The following is a 24,815-nucleotide window of genomic DNA, read 5'->3' on the forward strand; positions in this document are numbered from 1 at the left end:
TTTGCTCAATAACTTCCATATCATGTGACTTAGTTTTTTTTCCAGTCTAATACCAATAATATCTACTGATATAAGTCCCTAAGTAAATACAGTAAATGTATTTACTTCCCTGTTTATCGTCATTATTATGACTCAAAATGCCAGGGTTCAAAATAGAGTGTGTGTGTGAGATGAGAAACCTAGAGACTCTTTAAAGGAGGACGTGTGTTTTCCTGATTGTTGCCACCCCCCCCCCCCCAATCACACACAGAGCCGCCCCTGTCCTGCTGAGTTATGAAGGAACTCAGTGGGAATAAGGAGTTGCGTTATGTTTGTGTTTAAATGCCCCTGACTGTGTGTGTGTGTGTGTGTGTGTGTGTGTGTATGAGAGAGAGCGCCCATTGTGTATATTTATTTATTCCCTCCATAATCACACAACTCTGGTGCAAGATCTGATCTCACCGTCTGTTACCATGGCGATGCCCTGCCTGGGCAGTAAATAAATTCAGGAGGTTTGTTACAATTTTTCATTGATTAGAAGAACATTCAAACACACGAAACGATGTGTTCTGCAGCCAGGCGTAGGCACATTGTGAAAATCAAATTATTTTTAGTGTGAAGAACTGTGTGTGTGTGTGTGTGTGTGTGTGTGTGTGTGAGAGCAGGTACTAGCCCCCCCTGAAGCTAGTTATGCTAATGATTACTGATCATTGCTGCATTACTGAGGCTCCAACAGCCTTCAAATGCCTTCCTACAACATTTGGCTTCCAAAAAAAGGAGACAGTAACCCTTAGAATGAATTGCAGAGTGGGACTCACTGATTGCTTAATTAGCTATAAACAAATTAGGCTGTAGTCCCAAATGTACTGTGTTAGGGGTGCGGTGCAATGGTGCAGCAGCAGCAGCAGCAGCAGCAGCAGCAGCAGCACCACCTCCCAATGCACACACACACACACACACACACACACACACACACACTCTCTCTCCTCCCTCTATCCAATTCTGTTTAAGTAAAAAGATGATTATCTGCTCTCTCTCAGTCTGTCTCTGGCTGTAATGTGATGCGGCGTAATGGGACAAGACTGATAGAGGAGGGGACATCAGGATTTATCTCTCTGTGTAATTACTTTTATGATTTATGAGTCACTTTCTGCACACAGGAGGGGCCCGCTACCGTCTAGGAAATTAAGTGTGCGAACGTGCACCAGCTACTCTGTATTGTCTTGACCTTGCTGTTTATTGTCTGTTTCTTTATTATTGTGTGTGAGCATCTGAGTGATGAAAACGTCGCTATTTGTCTCGCCTGTCACATTCGGTATTAAAACAGCTTGTGAGCGACTGGGAGCGAGGGGCACGCCGAGCCGTTTGATCCTGCCTTTGAAAGGTTAACCTGATTTTGATTGAACGTTAAAGCCCGCCAGTGTGGGTTCTTTGATGGCGAATGGGAATTCATGAGCGTGTCTAATCAATACATGTTGTTGGGGGGGGGGGGGGGGGGGTTGACGACTTAAATTGTCATCTACACTTGTAGCGCGTGAGAGCAAATAAACAGTATGGAGACACTTTTTTCACAACCTTTAGATTTGTTTTATCAAATGTCAGATAAAGGCTGCACACGTGACATGACATGAAAGCAAATGAAGCATATAAATGAAAAGAATATAGTGAGTTTGGAGTACATTGATATAACATGATGTAAGTACAGAATGTAAAATGATGATTTTTTTTATCTGTCATTGTTTTGTTTACATTTTTCAAAGCATACAAACCCCGTGGAGTTTAAAACCACTAAAACCTGCACATATCTGATAATTTATGTGCTTTTTTTTGTTTGTGTTATAAATATGTATTGTGTGTGCAAATTAATTAAAACAAATTGTATTCATATGCACAATTTTCTATTGCAATATTCATCTTATCTTCAATTTCCAGAAATAATTCCTAACCCCAGAGCCCTGCACACCACATCTGTGTGTGTGTGTGTGTGTATATATATATATATATATATATATATATATATATATATATATATATATATATATTTATATTAAGACAAAAAAGAAAAATCCCTGAGCTGCAGCAACTGTAATTACATTACAGTCCCCACTCACACTCTCACACACACACATCGCTTTGAGCACAGCACGTCTGCCGGCTGCTGCGGGATGTTAGAGGCGTGTTGCTATGACGACTGAAAGGGGACACAGAGGAAGGAGGTTAGCATCGAGAGGAGAGGAGAGGAGAGAGGGAGGGGGGAGGATCTCGGGGTTGTCTCGGTGGAAGGTGTTCCACAGATCGAGAAAGAGAGAGTGAGATACACACATTCACACACACTCACAGTTGCCGGTGTCTTGACTGTTGGGGAGTCAGCGAGCAGATCTATCAGGGGAATAATCAGGAACCTGCTGCTGGGCTGAGGTGGAGATTACCAGACGGCTGGTTGCATGGTAGGCAGAATGATATATTTGTGTATATTTGATGCTTTTGCAGCAGATGCAAGATGTGTGATGATGATGATGATGATGATGATGATGGCACAACAAATATCCTGTATGTTTCTTTTCCTGTCTGCAAGAAGTCAGCTATTATTGTTTATCAGTATGTATGTAGTGAAGTTAAACTGTTTTTATTTCCCGGGTGCAAAAGAATAGAAGGAGTAAGAGAAGGTCAAAGTGACTTAACTTGAGATTTAAGAGTATGTGTGTTCTGGATTAAATGATGATTTTAGAAAAGGATGCATTGGAACAGTCATGGTACTGTGGGTGAATGATAGCAAGATATGTGTGTGCGTGTGTGTGTGTGTGTGTGTGTGTGTGAGAAAGAGAGAGACAGACAGACAGACAGACAGAAACGTTCACCTGATTGATTGTTTGATCCAGTGGGTGATGTGGGTAAATGTGCTTTGCTTTCACTTCCTGTGTGTGTGTGTGTGTGTGTGTGTGTGTGTCTTTGTCTGTCTCTGAGCAGTAATGATATTTATTGCAATCTTTGCAGCTGGAGAGGGGGGAGGGTGTGCTGATGTACAAAGCACTATGTGGCTTTGTTTCTAGTGTTTTCTATACTTTGAGTGTGTGTGTGCGCGCGTGTGCATGTGCATGTGTGCATGTGCCTGTGTGTGCGTATGTGCGCACACGTGCGTGTGTGTATAGAGCGAGTGGTCTCACACATGAGTTTCCATTCCGTTTTGAAGCGGAGAAAACAGAGGGTGCAGTTTCATGCTTTCACTTCCTGTTATTAGATTTAATATGTGTCTCCTGCAGGTCAGATGAGTCGCCCGTCTGTTGGAGCAGAGATGCAGACTCCAGCTCTTGGCCCCCAGTTCACAGTGGGTCCCCAGGTTAAGGTACCGGGCAGGAAGAGAGGACGGCCTCCTATACGAAAGTTGGAGTTTCAGAGCCATTTTGCTGAAGCTTTGTCACCTCTCAAGGTTCCTAAGAAGAGAGGCAGGAAGCCTGGCTTTAAGGTCAGTCAGCCATTGCGTTGTGGTAAATCTATTTCACAACTTAACTTGCTGTTACAAAAAAGTGAAAGGCTTTCAAATCTACTTCGATTAAAGATCTCCCCCAGCCATCTATCAAAATACTCTTAACAAATAAGTGTCTCTGACATCGTGCAGAAAACAATTACAATTACCACGTTAAAATACTTGAAATACTACAATTATGCCGGATTGAATGGATGTAAAAATATTTTTCATTGCATGTTGAACTGCTGGACACAAGATGTCCCCTCCTTCTCTATATTCTCACTGTTTGTGAGTTGAAGGCTTCATATTTCCATATTATACTTCAAATTTAGGATGGAACAGAATCAGCTTCTAAACTAGATCTTTTCTGGAGGGGGACTTTAATATTTTAAACCTGTGTTGTTTCCATCCATGATTACGTTGCCAAGCAGCCTTTCACTGGCATGTGATGTGAGTTTTCTTCAAACTACTATTGTCAGCAGTTCACCGGAAGATGAATGTTGTGTTCATGTGTGTTTCTGAGACCCTCCAGAGGAAACTACTTCTACAAGTAGTGTAATGAGGACACTACCGTTGTGTTTCTGTGTTGTAAAGATTCACAAGTACTGACAGCTGCCTCCAGGAGACACATTTCTACCGGTTTCACTATGTGAAACATAATTGTTTTGATACTGGTACCAATGCTAGCTAGTTGGTGGAACTTTCTTTGGATTCTTCCTTTACATTTCATGTTGTCGGGCATTCACAGTGACGGTATTTTCATTGTTACGAATATATAATTCAATATTTTCAACTGGAAATGAATCAGTGTTTATATGCCGACCAGAAATCCAAACATTCGCAGGACTCTGGGTACGGGAATTGGACCTGCTAATATTTGTTGTCATTGTGGTACGAGCTAAGGAACTGGTTCTGCTGACTAGTACCAAGACATTTTCAGGACTGCACATTTGCATGTGACCTGTCAGCATCACAGTGTGGTCTGAATCTCCTGTTGTCTGCTTATTGAATAACGGGATATAAGCGAATTAGAATGCTCTGCTACACTAGCTAACCTAGCATGATACAGTAGCACCAATATTAAAGTAGGATTTTCTTTTCTTTCCTTTTCTTGTGTCATCAAACTATTCTCAACTGTATGATTTCTGTGTGTTTGTGTGCAGCTGAAGCCCAGGATGGTGATGTCCCCGCTGGCTAACTCTCCTCCCAGCAGCACGCCAGAGCCTGAGATGGGCTCCATCCCACAGGACGCCGCTATCGTCCCCCACTCTGCTACACCACAGGTCCTTACAGGTAACACAACTCTCAATCTTTTTTTTTTTTCTGGGGGGCGGGGGGGTGTATAGATAGACGAACTACAATTATAATCGCCATCCATTTTCTTCCGCTTATTCCTGTTAAGGGTCACAGGCTGGAGCCTATCCCAGCTGCTATGGGTGAGAGGCAGGGTTCACCCTGGACGGGTCGCCAGTCCATCACAGGGCCAACACATAGAGACAGACAACCATTCACACTCACAGCCACACCTACGGTCAATTTAGAGTATCAATCAGCCTCGTCCCCTCTTGATGTCTTTGGACTGTGGGAGGAAGCTGGAGTACCAGAGAGAACCCTCACAGGAACAGGGAGAACATGCAGACTCCACACAGAAAGACCCCGTGCTGGAGCTGGGACTCGAACCCAGAACCTTCTTGCTGTGAGGTGACAGTGCTGACCACTGCAACACCGTGCCGCCCATTATTATAATCATTCACTTTTATTGTTTTGAAGGAGAAGTCACTTTCTTTGACACTGGGTACAATGCAGGCATTCGTAAATGAGGGTTTCAACCACATTCTTTGCACTCTTGGTTTGAAAGGTTGCTGCATTTTTCTAATCCCTTGTTACCCGACTCTGATAGTGACTTTAAGTCAGTGCTGAAAACATGCCTCTGTCTTTACAAGTGTTGTGTCTCTCATCTTCGTTTTCTTCAGAACAGAAGACTCCTTCTCTGCGAGGAGTTTTATGCCTTTGGATGTCAAATATTAAACTCTTGGGCATTTATGCACATTTAATCAAAAACAACACAAGTTACAGAGGAAATGAATATTTAATGTTAAAAATGACTTTAAAGCTAAACATAACACATTCACTATACCCTTTCAATAGTCTTGTTATGACATTTTTAAAAAATTTCTCGAGTCAAAGGAAAGCACAGTTCACGAAGCTTCATCTTTTCTTCCTATTTCCTCGTCTCACAGTTTGTCCTGCTCTTCATAAGCAAATCAGGATTTTATTCATCATCTAAATGTGACCAGTGATTCGTTTGTTGTTGTTGTTGTTGTTGTTGTTCTGTAAGTCTTGGAATGTGTTCAGATTCAAGCAAACACACACACACACAGATATGGAAATCATTTCTATGCTGAAATGGAGAAGCACTTTAGCGCTATTATCAGTGTTTTAGGGATATCACGGTATTTAAAACTGTCTGACCAATGTACACCTCGTTATCACTGAATGCTGCGTCATTTGTCAACATTCACATGATAATATTACGATTCATAAAGTCACAAAAAAAAAAAAAACTAGAAAATTCACGGAATGTGAATATAGCAATTTCTAAGCTTGGAAAAGTTTTTTGAAAAATATATCGAAAGCCATCAAATTTAGAAAAGTCGTGGAAATTTTCACGACATCAACCTGGGTATGTGGTTCAGTGAGGGCTGACTGAAAAAATCCCTCTTTCTGAACACTGATGTACTTTGTTACATGTTTTTGTTATATCAAACCGAATGGCTGGTCATTCATTTCAGCTCCACGTACACGGATACATTTCCACAGGGATTTCTCAGCTTTTCATGAGTAACGGACATCAACGAGGTCATGAAATAATTCGAATACGTAGAAAAATTGCATATGGATCCTGCATTATCATGGTTTGTTAGCGAATACTGAGGTATTAAGGTTGGCCTTCATTCAAAAACTGTCAAAAAGACCAGATTATAAATATATTATAGTTCAAAAAGGAACTGATTGTAAAATATCATGGTTGTTCGGACTGTGTAAGTGTGAAGAAGTTATCAGGTTACTGATTTTTTTTTTTTACAAAATGATAAAAAAAAATTTGTGTGAGAACAATGTTGAGGTAATTCAGCACACACACACACACACACACACACACACACACACACACACACACATGCATACAACAATACCAAGAAAATGAAAAGTTTTTTTTAATATATTCTCCTCAAGCAGGAACATCCGTGCCTGATGACTTCCTATGTGACCCGCCGGTGGACTCCAAGCGTTACGCCGTTGACCCCAGTGACTCAGCTTTCAATGTCATGACATCACAGTATCCAACGAGGCAATCGTATGGTTACCGTGGCAGCAGCAGTTGTCAGACAACCCTGGGCTTGTGCCGACAAGCATCGAGCCCCGGGAGCTTCCAGGAAGGAAACAGAAATGGTGAGGCTGTGATTGGCTGTTAGACGCCCGCGTCACACACCGTAAAAAAAGAAAAGAAAACAAAAAAACAACGTATTTGTCCAATTTCTTGTTGAATTGTCTTCTTACAATTGTAGGAGAAAAAACACTTATCACGTGCAGTTATCATTTTTACCAAGAAATGTCAACAGTTTTGCTTTCTTGATGGAAATATTTTTGTTTCAGTGAGATAATCTATCAATGGAATAAGAAAAATGACCTGTATGATATTTATTGTAAAAAGATTACATCGTCTATAACAAAGCCCCTTCATCATACTGGATTTTAGAGCACAGATGTTTATTTTTCGGCCGTTATTGGTACGTTCGTAACCGGACGCGGAATTTCCAGCTCCATCCAACTTCTCCGTCCTGAGCTCACGTCGACGTTAACAAGTTTCAGCCGGGGAACATCTAACATGTCACTGCGGTCTTGACCTCCAATCGAATTTTTCTACAAGGCTGTAAAAATGATTACTTTGATTGAAAACAGTTAAAAAAATCAACCTCTGCAACAACTATGACTTTACTGATCATCTTTTTTTTTTTCTTTTCCATGAAGCTTCATTTTGCATGAACATATAATAGTTGATATGGCATTAAGTTCACTTGAGGTGACGTTGGAAGTGGAATTGTTCAGATTCCATAACCAGTGTCAGGTACCTCCGAGTCTGGATATTCATCCAAGACCACAACGTTTATTAGCCTTGAAACAGGATCCTGCTGCTTACTTGTTGGCTCAGTTAGCGTTGACTGTTATCACAACAGGAAATCTATTCTTCTTCATTACCCTGAAATAGTGGCCCATAAGCTTACACAGGAAGTAGAAGTTGCTAAAACTTAAGCGCTATGGCTTTGTTCTCTGGATATTTGTTCACAACCTGATGCAGGTCATACAACAATGACATCATAATGATAGGTCATACAAAATAACATCATATCACAACCAAATATGGTCAGAAGTATTTACAGCTACCCTGCCTCTCGCCCAATGTCAGCTGGGATAGGCTCCAGCCCCCCTGTGACCCCTGGTATAGGAAATGTATGGGTGGATGGTATTTACAGCTGATACTCATGCACGAGACTCCAGTTTCAGCGCTTTCTTTAATACTTTTTAAAGTGTGTTTCATTAAATATTTGCCGTGCCTCCTCCCTCCTAGCGTACAGCCCGATGCCAGACTCTAGAGAGGTCAAGCGTCCTGCTGGTAAGGACCCGTCCAGTTGGGGTGTGGAGGAGGTGGTGTGGTTCATCAAAGACGCTGATCCTCAGGCGCTGGGACCTCACGCCGAGACCTTCAGGAAGCACGTGAGTCCAGAATACATGATACCGACGCCTGCAGCTGTCGATTGATCGCACACATAAAGGTTTGTTTTGTTGCGTGTTTTTGTGTTTCAGGAGATAGACGGAGATGCTCTGCTCCTGCTGAAAAGCGAGATGATGATGAAGTACATGGGACTGAAGTTGGGACCGGCTCTCAAACTTTGCTACCATATTGACAAGCTTAAACAAAATCGCTTGTGATTTACTCCGGGATGGGGAGGGGGTGGGGTGTGGACTCCTGATTACTTAATTAACTTTCACTGACGATGTACTAGAGCTGATTCTCTCTAATCGTTTGGTTCTCAGCCATCAGCAATAGATCAAGAAAGGATCCAGATACTTGACTGTTTTCCCTGCATCAGCGATGTGCTCTGCTGGGTTTTTTAAATGGCTGAAGAGTGTAAATAGTACAGCTCCATGCGGCAGCTACGGTAGAAACGTGACCTTTTGATACACGACTTGCTGTATCTCAATTTCAGCTAAATGGACCAAAAGAAAAAGAAAAAAAAAGAAAAGTGCACCAGAGGGAGTTTTCGTATTTGTCTTACCATGGAAAAGCTACAGAGATGAGAGGCATGACAAGTGCTTATGGTGCTGTACCTCAGTATCCCATTTTTTAAATTACAAAGACTTGGTTAAGGCACAGTTACGCTGCATTTTCTTGGAAACTGTTGTTCCAGGTATCACTCAAACACACAAAGCTAATAATGTATTTTGAAAACTCTTTGCTATTCAGCCGCCCACCAACAATGTGCTTCTATGGCACTTCCTGGGTCTCTGTGTGTCCAAAACATGTTTTGGTTTATAATTTAAAACTTAATCGTACTTTGTTTTAAAGGTGACTTTTTCAGTAAAGGCTTATTTGCCATCTTCCCTACAGCCCGTCAAGAAGTCAGATATCCTCCTCTCCTCTGCGTGTGCAGTAGAGACCAACAGAGGCTGCTTGAGCGGCAGTTAGCTTAGCACAATGAATGGTAGTGGATGGAAACTGTTAGCATACCTTTACCATAAGTCTGTAAACAAACTTTTCTTAAAAATTGTAAGCCTCCATTAATAGAGCAAGGGTAGTGCATAGCATTCTTCAAGAAATAACAATTAAACGTTATGATTTACTGTAATTTTTAGAATCAGACACATCGGTCAGGAAGTTCCTGACTGGATGCAGTGATTTGACGCAAGTGTTTGTTGACATCTAGAAGTGCTGGATGATGATGATGATACTTCTGGATACTGAACCGTATTTATTTAATGACTTTTTGACAGAGGAATGCTAACATTTCCCACCCGCTACCATTCATTATGCTAAGCTAACTAGCCGTCAGCAGATCTCTGCGGGTCTCAGCTCCCAAGTCCACACCCAGGGGAGAGGATATCTATCCTCCCTGAGGAGGAGGGTAAATAAGAACATTTTCTGCAATTTCTGAAAAAGCTGGGGTGTTCCTTGAAGCGTCAAGCTGGTTTAGAGGATTGTTTTTAATAACAACTTGATATTGATACACGCGTAACAGCATCAGAAACAAGTCGTGTTTCTCATTCCTGGGAAGGAAGAAGAATGTTTTTTTTTTCATAACCTCAAGTTAAGAAATGTGTCAGACATTACTCAGGCAGGATACAGACACTTGATTTTTGTTTTACTGGGATATACTTTGATTCTTTAAAATAAAATTGCTTTGACAGGTTTTTTTTTATAAGTTTGGTTTACAAAATAGAGTGAGAGAAATCAACATGTAGCAAACTCATACATTATTACTGTCACTACAATTACATAACTTTTCCTCACTCTTTATCACTGACTGTGAGACATAGATAAAAATACAATTTACGCTCTTCTCATGCAATACCTCATCATAATTTTTACTTCTGATTATTTTTTGTCCTGCCAAATGATAAAGCAGTATTTTGTCTTAAGCATAAAAAAATGTCAATCGAAATGTCTTGAGCATTTTGTAATAGTGGTTTCTGGTAACTGCTCTTAGACTGGAGAGCATTTGTAATTTCTTCTTCTTCTCATATTTATCAAATAACCTGCAAACTAAACAGTTATCCATCACAAGCAGAGTGTAATCAAATGAAAACAACTCTACATATGTGGAAGAAAGAATACTTTTTAAACTCACTGTACATTTATTGTTACTCTATAAACTTTTTTTTTTACAGCTGTTGCAATATTTTGTTGACTTGTTTTGTTTACTTGACCAATTTGTACATCTGCACATCTGTAATATATATCATGTATGTCTGAGCAGGATTTTCCAATTTTATTTGATTCAGTAATTTCAATATTTTGCAAAATTACACAAATTTTATTGCAAAATTACAAATATTTCCAGCAGATTTTTTACTGCACTCTTATGACCCATATTAAATCAAGTGTAACTCTCAGTATGTATTGCTTTCCCTTTACTTTTTACATCACATTATTCTGATTCCCTGCTCAACTTCCTAGATAAAATGAACTTCCTCATGAGAACTTTTACATTTGCTGTGTCTTCTGTTCAGATTTTTTTTAAAGAAACGTGCTAAAAATCGAACAATAGCACAAAGTAGGAGTTACTCGCTTTAGCTCTTTGTTCTTAGCGTCCTGAGTTTATTTTCATTTCCTTAATTTTTTCTATCAAAAAGTCGCATATCATACCTAAACACTTAAGACCTTCGTCTGAACTTTTATTTTACAGTTTGTGAAGCCGACCTCGCTGTGAAGTATCGCGAGAGTACGCGCTTTTGTTTATCACTTCCTGTTCGGGATTACCCAACAATTTCACGCTTGCTAGCTAGCCTAGCACGCTACCGGTGCCAATGTGTGCGTCTGTCAAGCAGAGGTGAACATGGCAGACATCTCGGAGAGGACACTACAAGTAGCCGTGGTGGTGTCGTTCGCTGCCGGTTTCTTTGCGGGCTGGCAGGCTAACAGAATGAGGAGGAAGTTTCTAGACTGGAGGAAGAAACGACTGCAGGATAAACTGTCAGAAACTCAGAAGAAGCTGGACCTGGCTTGAACGTCAGGTTACTTGATGTGCATTGGTAAATGTCTAAGAGAAAGATACAACTTTGTCACAACTCTTCACTAAACAGTCGGCATTATTAACACCGTAACCTGTCACACTAATGAAACTGCAACAATTTTAGCTCGGAACACACGCGTTGTTGCTCAGAAAAACACACTAATATGACTAAATTCATTCGTTTACTTTTCAAAATGATGTACCAGCACTTCATCGTGGATTTAAAACGCCACTTGTTTGTGTATTGAAGTGAAAATGCAATACTTCAAATCAACAGGTTATATAATAAGTCAGTACTCCGTGTTCTAGTTGTCTTCCTCCTGCTCCAGTTCTCAGGTGCATTTACAGGTAGAACACCAAAGCCCATTCAAAAATTCTAAAACTACTGTTTCCTGTTTACTGCCATGTCTTCACAAAGGCGGCATCGATACTGTGTCTTTTGCTCCTGAATAATTAGAAATGATTCCGCGTCCCGTGGGAGGGAACCTTCAGATGCTCCTGTAAAACAATCGATATCATTCCAAATGTCAGTGGATGTAAAATAGGGTTGCATCAATCAATCAAGCGCTTGATCCTGACGTGTTTGCGTTTGTAATTAAGCAAAATTCTGTAAGTTGCAGCCACCAGTCAAAGCCATTTGACTTGTGTTGAAGGCCACTGCATTTTTTTTAGAAGATAACTTACACTGTATTTAATAATTGGCTGAGTTTATAGAGAGGTGACAGATTGTGTGAAATTTCATCATGCGCTCATTTACCTCTTGTCTTATCCTTTTGTTCTTCATCTTCCAGGTCCGTGATTGTCTTGTGTGATGAGTGCTGCTCCGGTCTGAGGCTGGATCCTGGATTCTGGATGTTCTGCCTCTGCCTCAGAGGAGGAGGAGAGGAGATGAGGATGGTGTCTTCCTGTCTGTATTACCTGCACTCTTTGGATTTTCCTGCCACAGTTTTTTTAAAAATCCTTGTCTGCAGGCCCATGTGATATGTCCCTCGTCTCTGTGGAAATTCATTGTGCACTCAGACTTTCACTGTCACGAAAGTTGTCGGGGCTCTGGCTCCGGCTGCTTTCACACCGATCATGTCTCCCGTTCTTCCTGTGTGATATTTTCAGTCAAATAAATTATTGTGTTTTTCACATTTCTCTTGGAACTGTTTTTTTGTCTTCCATTTCCGGAAAGCTACTGACTTTTCTCCTTAAGTGCTAGCTGATTTTATCCTCACCACTTTGAGAAAACCTTAGTTGAACTTACCGGTCATTAAATCAGAACACTCGCGTCGCTGCGGATTTACTTGAGACGAGAACACACACTCGCCAGGAGGTCACGCCGGAGTGATCTCTCAGCAATTTTCCCCAGTGCTGCGAGTTTGCCGACTTCAATCTAAAGGAAAAAAAAAAAACCTAGACGTGACATTGCGGGGGTGCAGCTTATGATGTCGGTGTGAGTAGTATTTAGTTCATTAGATACGTCCGTGGAGGGTTAACGGAGTAAATTAAAAAGCACAATTTAACTGAACCAAAAACCTTGTCAGACAAACAAGCATGACTCATGTTTTTAAGGAATGTAATGTGTTCACAGGACACACCCAGTCACTCCATTTTACTGTCTCTGGCAGGATGAAAGTGGTGTAGAGGCAGAGATGAATGATGAATAAAACAGTCCTGTTTTTAGGAGAGGGGGATTTTAACCCTGCAGTGTGAAAACTTAATATTTAACCATCAAAATATGCTTGTATTTTGCTTGAGGACGCCCTCTGCTTGATAGAAGGCAGTCAAATTGTAGAATAATCAAAGCATGAACCACATTTAACCACATTATTAAGGTGTCTACAACATGTACAACTCAGTATGCCAATTTTTTTTTTTTTAGTTTAGTTGATAGTCCAATAAAAAAAAAAAAAGAATGAAATTGAATCCCACACAATTTAATGGAGTGGATTTTCAATAAAGTCCGATTTGTTTGCACTGATATTGATGTGAAAGTCGCAAAGAATTCAACCACAGTGATGTTCTGACATATTCAACACACATTAATATATAATCGAAGTAATTTCAAGTCAAAACTGCATCAACTGTTGTGCACAAGTTTGATTAAAACAGGGGTGTAGCACAAAAATCCTGCGCCCGATACGTCACCCTCCTCTGTACCTCCTCCCCCTCGGTGCTGGTGTAAGGGGAGGTGGAACTCCAACTGCTCTAGTCTGCGACCCCCCACCCCCCAAGCTCCCTCCAGATTCAGCTCATCCCTGAATCATCCCCTGACCTGCCTCCTCCACGACAAGCTCCTCCTCCTTCACGCCCACTCATTCACAGAGACTAAACAATGAATTTGATTTAAATCTCAGCTACGTTTTGGTTGTATCTGGCCAGCGGTTCTTTATTTCCCCTGATGGTTTTTAAAAGCCTGAAGCTGTATGTGCACGCCCAGTATCTGTAGGGGGTGCTAGCGCTCTTTACTACTTCAAGGACAGTTTCTTTTTTTTCTTTTTTTTCCTTTTTGCCTACAGCATTTTTGTCCTTGGCTCTAAAATTAGATATTGTGAGTAGATCCCTCTCTTTCATTATCACTACACTAACAGGCCCATTACTACCACTCAATAAGTATTTGACAAGACCTTAAGAAGTCTCTTTTCCTGTGGCACTCCATCAGTTGCTTGAGGAGAAAGAAGGTGAAGAGAGTCCTGGAGGGGTAGCGAGCGAGTGAGTAAGAGACAGACAGAGAGCAAGAGAGAGAGCGAGAGAGAGAGAGAGAGTCGATTCGGAACTTTGTCTTGTCCAGGAGTTCAAGAGTCTGATTGTTCAATTTGAATAGACATGAGCTAAAAGGAAAATATGATATGAGCTTTATTAAACTTTACATTAAAGCTGCTTTAAGAGGAAGATAAACTTCATTCTCTTCACTCCAGAGCTTTAAATGGTGTTTGTCAGCAGAATTAGGCAAAAACTGAGAATCTGATTTCTCTAAATCCATGTAGCCAAGGAAGTATGGAAGTGTTTCCAAGATATGGACTCCGCAACAATTTGGGGCTGTTTTTTTTGTTTTTTTTTTCTCCTCTCACAGGAACTGCAGTATTTCTTGGACTGGACTTGACAGTTTGCCTTGGTGCAAGTACAGTATGTGTTGTACATGCAATTATGTCACTATTTGGCCATTGCAAAATGTAGTTTAGACTTTTGTTATTTACAACAAATATTATGTTTTATGTTTGTCTGTCAGCAAAATTACACATGAACAATGAAGTCAAAATTTTGTGGAGGAGTGTAATCTGAGTCAAGGAGCCCTTAACCCTTGTAGCAGATTAGTCACAGTGCCACCTAGTGGCAACAGAAAATTACATGGTTCTTCTGCATTTTGATGTACTTCTCCTAGGGGCACCACAGTGGTGCAGTGGTTCGCACAGTCGCCTCACAGCAAGAAGGTTCTGGATTCAAGTCCTGGCTCAGGCACGGGATCTTTCTGTGTGAGTCTGCATGTTCTCCCTGTTCCTGTGTGGGTTCTCTCTGGTACTCCAGCTTCCTCCCACAGTCCAAAGACATCAAGAGGGGACGAGGCTGATTGATACTCTAAATTGACGGTAGGTGTGACTGTGAGTGTGAATGGTTGTCTGTCTCTATGTGTTGGCCCTTCCATGGACTGGTGACCTGTCCAGGGTGAACCCTGCCTCTCGCCCAAAGGCTGCTGGGACAGGCTCCAGCCTGTGACCCTTAACAGGATAAGCAGTAGAAAATGGATGGATGTACTTCGCCTGGTGTGTTTACCACATCCGTCTCCAATTAGTTTAGAAACACCCCAAGAACTTGTTGACAGGTTTCTGTGAAGACTGTGACTTTTCATTTAACTACATTACCATGTGGTGATGTTTGGCCATATCTGATATGTTGCCATGGAAAAGGAAATTGTTGTAAAGGGACGCCACATCGTCAGATAGGTAACTTCATACATTTGATGAGAGTCTGAAGTCATCAACAAGCTGAATTTAAGTCGTTGTCTCATCACCTTTTTGTTGCTGGAGGTGTAACAAACACAATTTGATTCATACCAAAAAAATCCCTGCGTTGTCTTCAACTGATGTGCACCAACGTCATACATGGTGTGAGTTCTCCAGCACCACCTAGTGGACACAGGTAGCAATGTTTGAATCACAGTGCATACAACCGTCTGCTCCTTCACACAAATTCCAAATATGACCAGGTTTCACCTCCCTCTCTGTCTAGAGAACAGCTACATGATGATAAACACTGTGTTTGGCTCTCCTCGGTGGAGGTCTGCGCCCTCCCCGTGTCCTCCGGTTTTATCAAAGCACGAGGAGAGTGGTTGAATAGGCTGAGTCTGCACTGCTCGTGTATTGTTCTCACATTGAGCAAACAGGCTCACACTCTTTTCGAGAGCCTGATTCTAGAAGAACAGTCACTCCTCTTCCCATTGATGAACACTAGCTAAGTTCAGGCCAACTGCCGCCCTGCAGGCTATTGTATAAGACTCGTAAATATATAACGCTTTATGCCACAAAACATCAATAGGAAGAGCCTGTCTGAAATGTATAACTTAATATTAAATATTTTAAAAAATGAAAAAGCAGCACAAATTATGTATAAATAGATCAAATACTCAACAGATTGCAGCAACATTTCATAATCTCGTCACACAATACATGAATTATAGCCTCGGAAAAAAAGATTTCATTGACTTTCTTTGCAAATTCGTTTGAATGGCATAGCCTAGTTTTTTAAGCAGAAAAATAGGGATGACAGACAGCTTAGTGGGAATTAAAAAGTGCATGAGAGTGTGTGTTGACAAATGGAAGGAAAACGGGTGTCATGGGAGTAGTAGTGTGCGTGTGTGTAGCTGTTTGTATTTTTGGCTGCTATTCTGGAGAGGGTGTTATACTCCCACACTGTCTAATGCTCTGGCTAAATTGTGATGAATAGCTTGCTCTAGTGTGTGTGTGTGTGTGTGTGTGCATATATGGTGACTGTCTATTCCCTGTTTATTTTGTAACAAGCTGATTGTGTGCAACAGCAGTGCAGAGAGTGCTGGGAAGCCTTTTCAAAGGAGATGAGGGGAATCGTGACGAGGGAAGATGATTTTGCAGCCGAGGCAGAGGGAGGGAAGGGAGGGAGGAGTTCACGTTTGCCTTCTGTGATTGATCTGATATTCTTAATTGACACGTAGACCTTAGAGCCTATGTCCTTCGTCTTTATTGAGTGTGCTCAGTAAGTGTTATGTTTAATAAGCTTCCTGATTGGCTTTTCTGGTTGTGTGATTGTGCCCTCTGGCTATCGGGTGACAGAAAACAGGGGAAGATGAGAAGAATCAGGAGCGGAGCAGAATAAAGATGTAAAAAAGAGGACTAGATTTAGAGGACAGGGGGAGGCGAGAAATACTGAACAACCTTTGCTAATTATCGCACTTAAAAAAAAAAAAAAAAAAGCCAACCAGCAAGTACCAAGAAGCTCTACGGCTTCATTTTGTGTATAGATTTGTAGGCTAGTTTCTTTTTGTGGAGTATTAGCCGGCATCTAACCTTCCGAATGACCCCTCCAAGTGAAACAGGCGGCATAACAATCAGAAGTAACCTCTGGCAGGAGAAAAGACGCTCCTACATGTATGTTGGTACACGAATTATCATACAGAACTATTTCCAAAAAAACAAAACAAAAAGGAAAAACCACCTGAAGGTTGCTGTGTCATATCAGCACACGATTGACGTTGGCAGGTATAAGCTGCTTTCTCAAATGCATCCGTCTGATCAGCCCATTTTGCAAACTTATTTTTTCTTTTGTTTATGATTAGGAAACATCGTTAAGTGTATGATTTATGTTTTGGAAATGAGTCGAAACATTTTCGTATGTAAAAGTGTTATTCAGTACGTGCAAAATGTGAATATGATAGAAAATTGTTTTCGTACCGGTAATAATAACATCTGTAAATAATCAACAAAAGGCTGAAGCAGTTGGAAAAACATTGGTATACTGGGTATAAGAAAAAAAAATCGAATATTGCGCGATTTTAAAATAGTTCATTTTAATGTTATCACCCTGTCAATAGAAACATTAACTGTAGTATTATAATCCTAGAAAGTCTGTTAGTGACAAAACTATGAAATTATGAGTTCTAATTTAATATTTTCATCCCAGGGACTGCAGAGTGAGAGGAAAAGTAAGAGAAAAACAGCGAATTGCATCCCAGTTGTATTTGCTGCCAGCGTATAAAAGTCAAGGGCACTCTCAAACCAATGGCAGGGCCACGTGAAGAGACTCGGCATTGTGCAGAGTAATTCAAAATGTATGCTGCTGCTGAGAAACATTTGCAAACACGAAAGCAAAAGACAGGATGATCTGAGTGTGGCTCAACAGAACCTGGTCAAATATTCAGTCGACCTGCACAGGAGAGAGCTGAGGGTGCATTTATGTGTAATAGAGCAGAAAAAACAAACATGCCTCTTCCTAATGCTTTTCATGCTCAAAGAGACATAAATATTGTATGAGTGTAAACAAACACGGACATAAACGCACACACACACACACACACATGCTTGAGCTCCTCAGCTTTATCGAATTTCGATCCAATATAACTCTCAGACAATTGAGTGTTTACATGTTTATGGATGACTTGGATCAGGTCTCCGAACTTGTGGATCAGACTAATATGCTGCAAAGATTTCCATCTAGATGGTGATGCAGGTATGCATTGTGTCGTAGGACTGAAGCTTATTTTGGAACATTTTTGTGTGTGTTTGTGTAAGTAATGCTTTTATGTCAACAGCAGCAACACTTTTACCTCCAAAAGAGAAATTCCGTATGCATAGAAATCCATACGTTCAACATATCACGCTCAAACCCAACCCATACCTGGTGACTGTAATTCTCCAAAGAACAAGGCTGGTTTTGTGCTCGGTTTTGAAAATCTTCTCAGTGCTAAAATATACTTTATAAAGCTTTAGTTGCTAAATGTATGTGAATTTAGACATTTGACCTCCATTACCATTGGAGGAACTTTGCCACAAGACAGAAGACCAACTATCAGCTCCCTCGTCCCCGACCAAATGTTTTTTTTAAGCAAGCCATTAACCGCGTCCTTTTAAAATCTTGATTAATGGAAGAATTCCTGTAAAATCCTGACAAGATAATGAACAATCAAGGAACCTTCAGATTGAAATTCTATTTCTCGTCTAATAAACCTTCGAACAGCCAGGATGCTTTGAAGACACTATTGTAGCCAAACAAGACATTTTCTCTAAAATTCCATTGCGGGTGTGAAATGATAGATTTAAATTTGACTTAACAACTTGTGAAAAAAAAAACAAAAAAAAAAAACGACTTCGGCAAGAAGCACAATTTTATCCATTTGGTCAAATAACATTTTGAAAGTCTACCAGAGTCACAAGATTAAATTATTTTATTGTCGCTCAAATATCTGGTCTTCTTTCCCTATTGTCACGAAGCCAACGCTTCCTTACAACCTGTCTTTTTCTTTTGAATCAGACAGTTTCATCTAAGCATCCACCATCTCAAGCAACTGGAAATTTGTTCTTCTTTTTGCCAGTTATGTTAACTGTTAGCTGATGTTAACGTTTCAAATTTATCCATAAATAAAAAAAAGAAATATATATATATATAATTTAAGTGTCCAGTGGTTGAATAGTTAATTTGACTTTAACCATCAAAAGGCTAAGCTTTTGTACAAGGGTTTGCTATCAAAAAAAAAAAAAAGGAGTGAGGTGAGATATAACCTGAAGTGTGCAGTTACAGGCTATAAAACCAAAACAGTGAGCTGAAATGCTAAACTGGAGCTAGCAATTTCACCACCGCAGAACTCATTTCATTCGCTGCCATTTATAAAATGGATGATAGTCAAATCCAATAAAGGATCTTTTACACCGTGGAGCCTGGATTGTGTTCAGCTGGTCTTATTTCACTCAAATCTGTTTGAACTTTAACACATCTGTCCCCCTGCTGTTTGGAGGGTGTGTAATGGGCACATTGTGGTACTGTTTGCTCTGCAGTGTTAGAGCTTTATTTCCCACTGGGTGCATCCATACTAAATGGATGCACTCAAGATGTTCTGGATAAAAGCACCAAATTAATGACGGATGTGGCATTAAGCTATATACAGTAATGGTAAAAGCTGTCCGCTACACACATCCTCTTTTTTCCAGGTCTGAGTACACATGAACAAGCTGGACACTCAAGGGACTGTTTTGTTGTTGTTGTTGTTGTTTATCCTCTTCAGTTATGAGGTGAAAGCACTTGGAGAGTCGCGTGCTTTTACTGTTACCACCGCTACCCCCCCCCCCCCCAAAAAAAAACAACTTTCACACGACACACTTCATAGTGTGACGTGTGATACACTCTTGTCTCTTAAATCCACAGGTACTCCCAGGGTTTATCCTTATCAAAGAATGTTAAAAAATATATATGTGGTCTTGAAAGTGGCTGTGCATCTCACAGACAGCAGCCATAATCATAGACACATAAAAGTAGCCAGTTGAATTTCTCCCCCCTAAAAAAAAAAAAAGAAAAAAAAAAGTTTTGTTTTTAAACGTCTGCGATGGACAGAGATTTTATTCTGGTCACAAACATTCTCTTCAATGAAAGCTATTATCCGCATTCCTAAAATGCCACTTCAGCTGTTGTGAAAGATTGGAGAGCTACCTGAAGTACTACTGAGTATTTTTCACTTGGCCATGTACAGACGATATGATGATGACTTTGCTGGTTCCATCCATCCACGCATACTGGTTCCAAAATTGAAAGCACAAGAACATGAATAAAACTAAAGATCCGTGGCCAAACTTGTTGATTCCTGAGAATAAAATACCCTTATCTGACCGGATGGAAAAAAAACAAAACAAAACTGAATGATTTAAAACAAAAACAAAAAAATTTTTAAAAGAGAGACAATTTAGTGACCTTTAAGTCTTTTACCACTCCATCAGTCCTGGTGTGCAACAGTATGACAGTGAGTTTTGTTTAGAAAAAAAAGTTTTGACAGGACTATTATAAGATAATAGTGGTTAAGAAATCTGCCCGCCATTTAAGCAATGTCAGGCCATCTCCTGCTCCACTGATTTGTGAACAAGACGATGTCAAAAGCTATTAAATGGCTGGATCCTGAATCACCATGTTCAACAATGTGGCCAATTTGTCACATGGGTGGTCAGTGTGTGCATAATGTTTAAAATACCTGGATATTAAATGCTCATATGGAAATTTCTGAGGTGGATCCAACAATTCATTTTATTATCGTCTAATTCACCGGAACACTCAATTAATAGGAAGCCCCCCCCCCCCCCCCCCCCGTTAAACACTGGTAGGGACTTGTTAAATAAGGTCAGACAAATTTACCCTCTGAACAAGTTCCCTTAGCATTAACACGTCTTTAAAACGCCGGTTGCTAACAAGCTGCTAAACGAAACAAGTTAGTTGTGGTGACCTCAAAATTTAGTGTCATTAGACGTCTGGTGTGGTTACTGCATAGGATAACGTTAGCTTTGTACTTCTGATAATTGCATTTTAGCTCTAGAAATCATAAAAGTGTTTTATGTTGAAAAAAAAAAGCGTTAGCTATACATACATTTAATAGCTACAAAGCTAACTTTCAACAGGGATCAAATGTCCAAAGCCAAGTAACATAGGCTTTTGATGGAGGGAACCTATGATGATGCTTACATCCAGGTTAGCCTACAAGAATATGTAATCACTGCTGCACTCAATTAAAAAAGGTCACTGCAACCCTCCTGGTGGCCTTATGTTTCTCACTAGATACTTCCCTTCCAAAAATAAGGCATAGTTTGCTAAAAACTAGCTAGTAAAATCAGTATTTAGCAAGTACAGAGCTAGATAAGCTACTCCTTCATTTAGGAAAAGTGTTTTCCAAAGGAAACACGTGACTGCTGCACCAACGGTGAAAGTTGACCAGTCAACGACTCAGCAAGAAATCCTTTGCTACCGCTGGCTCCAGCCAAAAATCACACTTTTTTTTAATGTAATAAACAAATAAATCCGATCTGCTGCAAGGCTGACAATGTCGGCGCCTGTCCTTATTTGGCCAGAGACATAAACAATCTCAATGGGGTATCAAACTTTTAATTAAAGCTAATGTAGATGGATCTACAATGATGAACACACACTCACTCCCAAAGGGAAATCCATCACATTTAGTGTACTCAGTATTCACTGTATGGCAAGTTACACACTTTTGCAAAAATTGGCAATTACTCATTTTGTGACGAAGTTGCATTTTGTCTCAGGCAGTAACCTTGGATCGATGCCGAAGGCCAGAAAAATTAACCTTTTAATGTAGTGTGCATGTACAAGTAAAAGCCTGTGTTTTGCCTCTTAAATATCACACACACACACACACACACACACACACACACACACACACACACACACACACACACACACACACACACACGGGCAATATGCAGACACAAAGTCAGCTCATCGGAGAAACTGCTTATTCCAACTGATGGAGTGTATAATTCCAGCATTGGAATAATAATGACAGCATTGTAATTCAGATGGATAGAGCCGAAATTATATTCTGGGGCTTTTTGCATAAAATCATTATCGCGTTCTGCGCCATTCTCTCGGTGAAAAAGGAAATGAATCGAGAGACGGGATGGGTTTACATGACTAACTTACTGAAGCAACGCACAAGTCTCACCTTGCAGCAATTTATGAATCTAAAGTGCATCTTAATTATATCTCAAAACAAAAAAAAACACTCACATACTCACACACACACACACACACACACAGCCACCCCGTTGGTATGCAGCCTGAAAGTAAATGGCTGCAATCACATTAAACACCCTGGCAATTACACTGAGAACAAACAGCATTTCTATACAGTATTGCTCATAATGCCACTTCACGCAGTGCCCAAATTGTGCTCTGTTGGCTGCAGAAAATAATCTATGTCAGTCTCGCTTTGCTTCAAACAAGCACCCAAACAGCTAATCAAAAGAGCTGAATTTCCCTCTTCTTCCTGCACTCACCACTGCCGAGTGCCTTTGAATGAATACTGAGCATCTTAGTGTCATCTAAGGCCTTATAAGGGAAGAATAAAATGTTCCTTCTCCTTTATTCTTTCATTGGAGGCTGTGGGATAGCCTGTGGCGAGGGGTTTAGTTAAAAGAGAATTTCCCAGCATGGATCAATAAAGTATTGTGTTATGATTATCATTACTTATGGGAGTCTGCTACCTTTTTTTTTTTAAATTTTTTAAATTTTTATTTCGGGAATACGAGCTAGAAGAAATGTCCCCATCAGTTTGTCATCTAAGTGAATGGATTTAAATTTTTTTTATTTTAAAGTATTTATTAATTATGACACCATGTTCAAGCCACAAATAGCACCTAGAGCTTTGGGCTACTCTGTCTGTGTAAAATGAGGTGTTTTCAACCTCAGACAGATTTTTAAACATTAAATTCACTAAAATAATTACATACTTGGCTAAAGAGATCATTTGTTGATGTTTGAGCGAATTAATAAACTCCAAATAGCCAGAATACTTGATTTTTTGGGAACTAATTTATGTCATATTGTCAACTAAACGCTATGACAGGCATTTTTCCAAATCATATTTTCGTGAAAACATTGTCTGTGATGGTTTCTCGCATCCAGTCAACAGCACTGCACACTGGGCTATAAATAACAAGATGATGTATGGACGTAGCCTCAGTATATTACATCCAAATGGTGCAACAGATGTTTGCCAATTACGCCATTGAGAATGAATCATTGTTGTCTGGGCCTCCGTTCAAGAAGATCAAGCTGATAGCAAGATTGTTCACATCTTTTGTTTTTCTCAGCTAACACTTCTTTGAAAAGTCCCAAAGAGATTCTCAGATTTGGATTTTCTGACCGGCGGCCAAATTTTCTCAGGATACCGGATTCATAATTGAAAACCAGGAAGACGTCGTGAGGTTTTAAAGTTGTAATTGATTATTTAGGAGCGTATTTATGGTCTTTTTTGCCAGCCTGTCTCCAGCCCCAGAAACAGACGCCTCCATTAAACCCTCTAGATCACGCTGTCATTCTTGGATGGATCTGTTTTGAAAAAGCGATGATGGATTAAGAAGTATTCCAAATAAACTGAAGTTGCCGTAGTGGCTCACCCTTAAAAAGTGTAGCAGGAAAGGAAACAGAGATATTCTTCTTTCGTTTCCGCAGCAGTGACAATTTCATTACTTTCCTTTAATGATTCAATCAACTTTTAAAAAGGTATTTTCCAACCCGACTCACATTGGGAACCTTCTGAGTGTAATGATTATAAAATAAAAGAACTCTTGGTTCTACTTTAACAGGGAATTAAGCAAAAATGGCTTTAAGCAACAAAAAAAAAAAAAGAAAAGAAAAAGAAACTCCAAAAAAAAGAAAGATGAATAGTTTCAACCAAATCATATAAATTCATTTTGAATCTTTAGTGTGGTTGTCTGGTTCAACATTCCGGCATTCACAGGGGACGTCATTTTGAAGATAAAAAGCTGATCTAATGAGTCCCGACACATTTATCCTAAAACTTGACCTGCAGTGAAATTCTAGTTTCTAATCCCACTCAGACGTTACCGTGTTTGTCAAGGGAGTGAAGACGCTCTGCTCCCACTTTTGGCTGTTAGTCGCAAAAGTAGGACTCTTAATGATGTTTTTCAAAAAAAGAAAAAAAAAAGTCTGACAGTGGCCATCAGGGCTTGGGCGCTGAAGTCAAAAGACGATAATGCCTCTGCAGTACCAAAGGAGCTCGCCGTCCGCCTGCCTTATTGCCCTCTTTCATCTTCCGCGTCGCTTTCCTTTACCTTTGATCTTACATTTCTGACTCCTCGATCTGTCCTGCTGCAGCACTTACACCTGTAGACAAAGAAGGATGAGGGAAAGTGTCAGGCTTTTAGTGGAAAACTGTGACGGGGGAAAGTGCGTGTACAATTACAGTACAACACCCAGTCTGTATCATCTGCAGAACATCTGCTTGCCTGAAAATACGGCATCAAAGGGCGGCGTCTTACTTTCATTAACTTCCTGATGTTTCAGCTTTGATATGGTGCGGCATCACTCGAGTGAATGACACATCCTCCTGCTGCCTTACCCCCCTCCCCACCCACACCCCCCTCCCAAACATCCCCATCTGCAAAGTCTCTCTCCTTCATGTCCCTACAATTGGAGTGTCTTTCTGGCTGTCTGGTTCATAAAATGAAGACAGATGATACGCAGACTCCAGCAAAGAGAGCTTCTTGTGAAAACTCCCTTAAAGTTGTATCGCTCTGCCTAATATTTGCAGGCTATTAAGGGTTTGTCCTGATTTTAGCGAGCCAGTAAGTGAGCTTAAGCGTGCCTATCAATACCGTCGCTTGCAACAGACGTTCTGTTTGTCTCGTCACTCAAGGGGCTTTAAGGTGTTAGTGTGAGATAAGTAGAGCTGGAGTTTTACTTATTCAGGCACCATTGCGTCATGCCTCTTTATGTCGGAGCGCATCATTTCTCTCCCTGTCCGCATTATCTAAATTAATTTGGTGGCTTTATATTTTCGTGTGAAATTAGGAACTGATATCACTTTAATTATGATGAATGCCAGCACG

The 24,815-nt window shown here is 40.4% G+C and overlaps 2 protein-coding genes across 3 annotated transcripts; both read left to right on the forward strand.

The window, feature by feature from the left end:
- The first annotated feature begins 2,273 nt into the window (after positions 1 to 2,273).
- Positions 2,274 to 10,695, forward strand: scml4 (Scm polycomb group protein like 4). Of its 2 annotated transcripts, none has more exons than XM_086189303.1 (6): positions 2,274 to 2,426; positions 3,240 to 3,442; positions 4,609 to 4,738; positions 6,680 to 6,895; positions 8,073 to 8,218; positions 8,309 to 10,695. In XM_086189303.1, the coding sequence occupies exons 2-6, from the start codon at positions 3,245 to 3,247 to the stop codon at positions 8,432 to 8,434; spliced, it is 816 nt and encodes a 271-aa protein (XP_086045429.1). In that variant the 5' UTR covers positions 2,274 to 2,426; positions 3,240 to 3,244; the 3' UTR covers positions 8,435 to 10,695. The 2 variants fall into 2 exon arrangements, with proteins under 2 accessions (XP_086045429.1, XP_086045430.1); XM_086189304.1 differs by having other exon boundaries at positions 6,683 to 6,895.
- A 265-nt stretch (positions 10,696 to 10,960) lies between these two features.
- Positions 10,961 to 12,373, forward strand: lnc.lemp (lncRNA encoded micropeptide). Its single transcript, XM_086189735.1, has 2 exons — positions 10,961 to 11,254; positions 12,027 to 12,373. Exon 1 carries the CDS (start codon positions 11,059 to 11,061, stop codon positions 11,227 to 11,229), a length of 171 nt encoding a protein of 56 aa, XP_086045861.1. The 5' UTR covers positions 10,961 to 11,058; the 3' UTR covers positions 11,230 to 11,254; positions 12,027 to 12,373.
- The last annotated feature ends 12,442 nt before the right edge of the window (positions 12,374 to 24,815 follow it).

The sequence above is a fragment of the Aulostomus chinensis genome, chromosome 20 (assembly GCF_037954235.1).
Source record: "Aulostomus chinensis isolate RoL2024-O1b breed Wild chromosome 20, RoL_Achi_v1.0, whole genome shotgun sequence".
NCBI lineage: Eukaryota > Metazoa > Chordata > Actinopteri > Syngnathiformes > Aulostomidae > Aulostomus > Aulostomus chinensis.

What these genes read in the sequence shown, in the direction of transcription:
- scml4 (XM_086189303.1), top strand. Translation starts at nt 3,245, where the DNA reads ATGAGTCGCCCGTCTGTTGGAGCAGAGATGCAGACTCCAGCTCTTGGC. An exon ending in GCAGGAAGCCTGGCTTTAAG is followed by an intron (nt 3,443 to 4,608) that starts GTCAGTCAGCCA and finishes GTTTGTGTGCAG; the next exon opens with CTGAAGCCCAGGATGGTGAT. An exon ending in CCGAGACCTTCAGGAAGCAC is followed by an intron (nt 8,219 to 8,308) that starts GTGAGTCCAGAA and finishes TTTGTGTTTCAG; the next exon opens with GAGATAGACGGAGATGCTCT.
- lnc.lemp (XM_086189735.1), top strand. Translation starts at nt 11,059, where the DNA reads ATGGCAGACATCTCGGAGAGGACACTACAAGTAGCCGTGGTGGTGTCG.